Here is a 7707-nt window from a genome sequence, read left to right on the forward strand (position 1 = left end):
ATATTCTGACAATTTCCCCCTCTGCACTTCAGTTTTGGTGTGGAATGATAGACAGAAAAGAATAATATTTGTTTTTTTTGTGAGGTAACCCGGTTACCTTTCACCACCAATTTGTGGTTCATACTCTAGTACTCAAGTGAATGTTACTGCCAAATTTTTAAGAAATTCCCTAAAGGCGTTCTTCAGATATTGCATTCAGAAGAATAGGACTGACGGATAGGACCGATGTGATGTCATAGTGACCTTGACCTCTGACCTTTGATTAACAAAATCTACTCAGTTCATCCTTGAGTCCATGTGAGCTTTTGAACCAAATTTGAGGAAAACCCGTTGTGTCTTTCCTAAGATAACTCGTTCATAAGAATGGGAAAGATGTGAGGTCACAGCGACCATGACCTCTGACCTTTGGCCACCAAACTTTGTTGAAGCCAAGTAAAAAAAATTGCCAAATTTGAAGACATTCCCTCTAGATGTTTCCCAGATATCGTGCTCACAAGCATTGGATGATGTGAGGTGAAAGTGAACCTTGACCTTTGAACCCCAAAATCAAATCTGTTCAAAGGGAAATGTTTGTGCCAGAATAAAAAAATTTTCAAGGCGTTCCTGAGACATTGTGTTCACAAGAAAGGGGCGGGTGGATAAGGACAGACGTGATGTCATAATGACCTTGACCTCTGATCTTTACCAACATCTATACACGTCATCTTTGGATCCAAGTAACATTTGTGCTAAATTCGAAGACGGTCCCTCAAAGCGTTCTTGAAGTATCGCGTTCACGAGTATGGGTTTAATGTGTGGTGACAGTGACCTTTGACCTTTAACCACCAAAAAAAACGTTTATCGTTGGTACCAACTCAATGGCTAGCCAAGTTTTAAGCAACGGACGGTGTGACGGACGGGTCGACAACCCCAAAAAATAACGCCTCGGGCTATCACCGGCACGGAGGCATAAACATGCATCAATTTCTGTTGGTGTAGAAGATACATCTGTTTAGTTAACATTCACTCCCGCATAACAACATCAAAATCACAGAGAAACGTTGGATCAAGTCGGATTTTAATGCACCATGTACATATTCATGATTCCTCATTGTTGTCAAGACACCACCGACGTTTTTTTTTTTAATCTGGTAAGCGATCACGTGCATTTTAGCACACTTGTGCTTTAGCATCAGTGCTAACACACAAGAGAGTGGGTATGTAGATTAGGATGGTCATCTTTGGCCGTTGTAGCCGTTGAATTAACAACAGAGGAGTACACCGTTTATATTAATAGTTTTACAGAGTTGCTCGTTCATAGGACTCCTGATGTTGAAATTGCATCAAGAGAAATCAGTTTGTGTCTGATTTTCTCTTGTAAGTGTGAAACTATTTCCTCGGGTGAGAAGATCATTCCTGAAACATGTTTATTTTTTTTCTTTGCTGATGTTTTGACTTTAATTAGTATGAGGAAGCAAATAATGTGACTTTAAACGTCCTTTAACAACCTTTGCCGTTATGAACAACTTCACTTTCTTCAAATTGTCCTTGTCAGTCAGCAGTCAGTTCAGTTGAGTGCTATTTAGCAGCACGCCTACTTACGTGATGTAAACAGTATGTAAACAGTTTTACACTTAAATAAAGTATAACGGTAAACATTATACAAAATGCAGCCCCATTCAGTGTCACTGAGGAAAGTTGCCAAAGAAGAAATAAGATCAAATTCTTTGCTGATCCCAACACCGTTTATGTCATTGGCTGCTGAGCAGTAAGACGTTAAGCCCTCCAAGGTGAAGTCTTTAATCTGACACAGTTTAGATACCCACAAGAAAATACTCAGTGTGGTGCACAAATCTTTATGTTTTCATATGAACACTGGTTTGTGTTGCAGTGTAACAATGATCATATTGTCTCTGAAAGTCTGCCTGGATATTTCCTATGTATTATGTATCTACTAAAAGTATAAATATTAGGGATATCTTCCTGATCTTGGGACCCTGCCCTTTGCCTATAATGTTTGTTTAAATGGTCTCAAACCTTAAAGTGTCCGTTCACTAAAATCACCCAAAACGATTTCCCATTTAGTGATAAATAGCCATGTAACTAAGCAACATTTTCTTTGCAGACATAACTTAAAAAAAAAAAAAAAAATCGACCAACTCTTCTATTTGAAAAACTCCAGCAAACCAAGGAAATAAACCTTTTTTTTTTTTTTTTTTTTTTTTTTAAACCTGTTCAAATGTATCTGCAAAGCCATGTTGCTAATTTTCTTTTAATGCTATGTCTACCAAAAATAAAACTCACTTCATCTTTATTGGCAAAAATGAGTTTTTTTTGTGCTTTATGTGAAATTACCTTTTAAATATGCTCATCGGTACCTCAATCTGTTATTTTAAAATGTATATTACATTTACTATGAAAAATCTATAACATGAGAAATCTTGTACCAGGATTCATCTCATTAATTGGCTTCATGGAAATACTAGTTAATAATAGTTTGTACATTCATATACAGCTGTTGTGTTAAGTCTCTGTGTGTTACAGAGTGGTCTGATATGATGATGAACCTTCCTCTGAGCTGCTCTGCAGTAGTGGCTGTCTCTCTCCGTAGCTCAACACCCCCTTCCTCCTCTGGTTTCGCTTCCACTTCCTTCGTGCAACAACAATCACTGTGGCGAGGATGGAAGCGATCACAGCCCCGAGAAGCCCGGCTCCCAGGAGCCACGGCCAGATCTGTTTGGCCTGCTGGAGGTAAGGCGTCACGAACTCCTGGACAAACCTCTGGCCTGTGGTGAGACGGACAGGGTGAGACAAGTGTCACATAAAGTTGTAGAAAAGCACATTTACTAGATATGTTTGCAGTTATGCACTGACCAGGGTCCAACAGGTAGGCATACTCGTATCCTAGAGCTTTGTTTGACAGGAAATATTCTCCGTTTCTGTAGACGGGCATGAAGGGCACCATGTAGTAGCCATCATTATGGCCAATAGCGGCATTGGCACGTGGATAGCTGGCCCGAAGAGGCTGGTGTAATCTGAGCCAGCGCTCGAAGATGCTAGAGAAGACAAGTAAAGAACAAAAGAGGGAAATGATGGGGAGATGAAAAACAAAACGGGATAATAAGTTGGAAAACTTTCAGTACATATTCTGAAGCTCATTCAACAGGATGTCTTAAAGATAACATAAATGCAGATTATTCTCTTGTCCTCAGATTTCTTTTACATTCTCTGTCTCCTATTTGCTAATTTAAAGAAAAGTCATCTTTTTTTGTCCCTCTGCTTTTACTCAATACTGCTTTCTCTTTTCCCCTCAGCTATAAAATGGCAGACAATCTGGTTAAAAGAAATAGCATTATGTAACAATAATGCCTGCACTTTACCTTTATGCCACGAAAGGGTTGGTGTCTGTGAGTGTGTGTTACTGTACCTGTCAATGAAAGCATGGTGCAGCAGGAATATGGGGTCATTGGCTGAGCCCTGGACTGAGGACATGGAGCCGTTCATGTAGATATGCAGTGAGTTGTGCATGGAGCTCTGGCCTGGATCTACAATTCCTGTCTCCGGACTGGCAAAACCTGGAGGAGACAGGGTGAGTAAGAACAAGAGTACACAAGAGCACAACTAACAATGATGGTTACTGATGTGAAGAGAGGGGAATGGGAAGATAATACACGGAGGAGGGAAAACAGAAAATGATGTTGAGGTTTACATGTGAGAGTTTGAGAGATATTTGTAAACGAGCTAAAGGTACAATATTTAAGATTTTTAGTTCAAAACATTAAATGAAATTAACTGCAATTATCCATCGAATGTGAAGAAATAGAAATGTTGACATTATGTCAAAGAAGTCTATATATTGTGTTGCAGAGGCTTCCAATCATAGCATGTATCGTAATACCACTTTGCACCAGAAGGTGGTACAGTACACTCACCGTGTTCACATGTTAAGTTTACTGTTGATCAATGGGCGGTTCAGAGCAGTTAGAATCAACGTATGTGACCAGCTAAATTAGCTCGTAGCAATGTTTACTAATTGCGCCTTTGGGAAGGAAAAAGAATAGAACAAATAGAAACGTGTTTTTCAGCTCCTCTGTTCTACTAAAGAATTTAGCTTTTAATTTATTTCAAAAGTACTGAGATGCTGGGGCATCATCTTAAATACACTTGACATTTTAACAGTGTTTCAAGTGCCCTTTCACATATATTTGATATCATTAAAATATAAATGTTTTGCACATTGAGAGGAGACTCACTGTAATTAAAACTAGTGAAATGCCCCCGACTGTGGAAGCAATAATTTGTGATAGAGCTGAATATCTCTGAGTGACACATGTAGAAACTATTACTAGTCATGCTACTAAGGTGGACAACAACTATTAAGATCAAGCAACAAGATATTGCTTATACACCTAGAAAATAGAATTTGTCATTCCCATGTGAATGTTTTAAAAAGCCATGTTTTAGTTGGATGTATTGTGTTTTATTGGTGTATATATTACTTCCAACTTGTTTCTTAGTGTTTCCAGGTTCATGCCTGTGTATATGTCTTCATTTGAGCTTGCTGTACTCCTTTGATATTTGTACATTGAGACAAACAAATGTAACTGTATTTCTAACCTGGTGTAAATCTAATGGGCCAATGCTTATTCACTAGATTAGACAGATTAAGTCAGATTTAGATTCAGTGATTGAGCATGAAAGAGCTGTAAAACAAATGTGTGTGTGTGTGTGTGTGTGTGTGTGTGTGTGTGTGTGTGTGTGTGTGTGTGTGTGTGTGTGTGTGTGTGTGTGTGTGTGTGTGTGTGTGTGTGTGTGTGTGTGTGTGTGTGTGTGTGTGTGTGTGTGTGTGTGTGTCTCCACCACTCCTACCCTCTAGGACATTTCGAAAGCTCCTGTTGGCGAATCGGTCCATGGATTCCGTCTCGTACTCAGAGAGGCTTACGGTGAAGTCAACATCAGCTGTTGAGGGGAGTCTTGACATGCGGTTTCGATCATGGTTGCCGGGGTTACGCAAAAGTGGACCTTCCCCGGTGGTGTTACAAAGTGCCTCTCGGCTGTTATACTCCTCTGGCTGCGTGCAGATCACCTACATACGTATACATACAAACATGCACACATTTCTCGAGTTTTTGAACCCTTATAAAGCTTCAATATGGGTTTTGTGAAATTACTCTCAGACAAGAATGTTGACTTTTTTTTACTGTGAATCGGGGACTGAAATAAACATGAGAGGAAAATCAAAATACAGCAACAAATAGAAACTGACATGATAATCTGTTGTTTGCATAAAGCATCCTGATGTTTCTACTTGTATTATGGGCATTGATAGGTATTAGTTAAGACAAATGAACTGATGTAAAACCCACAGCAGACAGTGATTGCTGGACTAAGTACATGAAACAAAGATTTTCTGATGGATTCCTCTAAATTTTCCCTCAGAATAGCGTTGCTGTCATTGATATATTTTTTTACAATGTTAAAACAAATCCTCTGAAATAGGATCTTATTTTTTTATTTTCTGGATTAATTGAAAATGAAACCTTTTAAACAAAAGGGGGATTTTCAACAAAATCACAAACTTCTTTGGATTACCGGGATAAACAGAATTTACTGGCAGCGTGACATGGAAACAAACCAAGGCTTTGTTTTGCAAGGAAAATAATTTTCAGTTTCGTAACAATGGATGAGAAAGATTTGCTTATTGACCTACACATAGTCAAACATGTATTTTTCCACTCAGAGACACACACACACACACACACACACACACACACACACACACACACACACACACACACACACACACACACACACACACACACACACACACACACACACACACACACACACACACCGCAGTCAGAGTGAGTCCATCGATTTCTCTTACCTTCCACGAGGAGAAGACAGAAGCAGGGCTGATGAGGTTGGGATTGAAGGAGTTGCGTCCACCCATCAGAGCATCTGTGCACACCTCACAGGACTGGGCATCCCTCCAGTCCCAGTATGGGATGGTGAAGTTAAAGTCTCCTGTCAGCTTCCTTATCTCGTTCTCCCAGTGAAGCAGGTAGACTCTGTGCCAGGGCAGAAATGCTGAAGATTCATGGGCAAAGTCGATGTCGGCCCATACATTTCCTGGCCCTCCCAAGAAGGCATCTCGGGACACGTAGTAGTGCATCCAGACAAACAGGTCGTAGGTGTTGATCTCGGAGAACATGGGGTTCTCACCATTTTCTCCCATCTCTGCTCTCGTTGCCGTGGCGATGACGTAGTCACTGCTGATGGTGTTTTTGGCCAGGTTCAGATAAGAGATAAACTTTTGTTGCTCAGCAGCTGACAGGGTCAGGATGTTCCTGCGCACCGATTCTCTGTACTCAGCACAGTTTGAACCCCAGTAACCGAACCTGCATTCGCCACAGTTAAAACCTCCATAGTTCCCAGCACAACGACACGTCCGGTTGAAGAAGGCTAAAGGCCAGCGCTCTCTGTCGTCAATCCCGACGTGAGGGTATTGGGGCCCGTGGGGCTCATCTGAGACCAGCACCTCTGTGCAGAAACCACGGCCTGACAGGGCGCCACAGGGTGAGCCGTCTCCATCCCACACTGGACAGCACTCTTTGGTTCTTAGTCCCTCTGAGTTGGCACATGGACGAGGGAATTGGCATAAACAAGTCCCAATGACCTGCAGCAGAGCCAGAGATATGCACAGGCTCCTCATGGTGAAAAGTCAGGGCCACTCCAGTCTGTTGAAAAGAAGGAGAACCTGTCACCCTCACAGATAAGCAGAGAATTACAGGATCACAAGTTCAGCCAAACTTGATCAAGAGATGGCTTCTTAAAGAACTGAAAAGAAGCGGAAAAACAATACAATCTTGAGGTACATGTGTCTATAAGTACACAAGAAAACAATTTCTAACTTTTGCAGGTGTTTGAAACTTGAAGCTACTCTTCTAACCTACAATCTAACCAGCTACCAAACCTCCTCCACCCGCGCTCTCGTTCACCCAGCCAGCAGTCTCCTGTTCTCTCCCCTACTCGTTGAACTGTTTTAGGGGCTGTCCTCTGACAAAGTGTGATCTCATTGAGATCCCACGTACTCAGTAAGACACACACACACACACACACACACACACACACACACACACACACACACACACACACACACACACACACACACACACACACACACACACACACACACACACACACACACACACACACACACACTCAGTTGCAAGCATGTGCACTCACACACACCATCACATGCCCAGGATAATATTCCTATTTTGTTTTGTCTTGAGACCAGCTGACCTCTGCTCCACTATACCTCAGGCAGGAAAGTGTGGATTTGTGTGTGTGTGTGTGTGTGTGTGTGTGTGTGTGTGTGTGTGTGTGTGTGTGTGTGTGTGTGTGTGTGTGTGTGTGTGTGTGTGTGTGTGTGTGTGTGTGTGTGTGTGTGTGTGTGTGTGTGTGTGTGTTCGAACATCCCCTCCCCTTGGCAAAGTCTGGCCAGGAATTTATGCATGATCAAGTGTGTATGGGCTGCTGAAAGAGAAAATTGCGAGATGTAAAATGACCGGAAGATAAGCATGTGAAAAACGGATATTTCACAGTAGATTACTCTAAATCAGGTCTCGTGTCCGTCTGACCTAAAACTCTGCAAGGTTTTGGTTTGGCCACTTCCTAGGTTAGTTTCTCCTTTGGCTGAAGGTGTAATGTTCAGCTTCATCA

General features: G+C 41.5%; 1 protein-coding gene across 1 annotated transcript; it reads right to left on the reverse strand.

The window, feature by feature from the left end:
- Positions 1 to 2517: 2517 nt before the first annotated feature.
- On the reverse strand, positions 2518 to 6694 carry tyr (tyrosinase). Its single transcript, XM_069691332.1, has 5 exons — positions 5867 to 6694; positions 4849 to 5065; positions 3407 to 3554; positions 2854 to 3035; positions 2518 to 2765 (listed from the first exon to the last, which is right to left on the reverse strand). The coding sequence occupies exons 1-5, from the start codon at positions 6692 to 6694 to the stop codon at positions 2518 to 2520; spliced, it is 1623 nt and encodes a 540-aa protein (XP_069547433.1).
- Between the last annotated feature and the right edge of the window lie 1013 nt (positions 6695 to 7707).

Source organism: Brachyistius frenatus, unplaced genomic scaffold, assembly GCF_029030835.1.
Source record: "Brachyistius frenatus isolate BFR_SWC_R1_liver_20210118 unplaced genomic scaffold, ASM2903083v1 Contig_1, whole genome shotgun sequence".
NCBI lineage: Eukaryota > Metazoa > Chordata > Actinopteri > Embiotocidae > Brachyistius > Brachyistius frenatus.

Bases quoted from the DNA above. Each gene is read 5' to 3' on its own strand.
- tyr (XM_069691332.1), bottom strand. From the start codon at position 6,694: ATGAGGAGCCTGTGCATATCTCTGGCTCTGCTGCAGGTCATTGGGACT. The intron at 5,066-5,866 runs GTAAGAGAAATC...ATACGTATGTAG, and splicing joins CTGTCTTCTCCTCGTGGAAG to GTGATCTGCACGCAGCCAGA. The intron at 3,036-3,406 runs GTACAGTAACAC...TGTCTTCTCTAG, and splicing joins CACCATGCTTTCATTGACAG to CATCTTCGAGCGCTGGCTCA.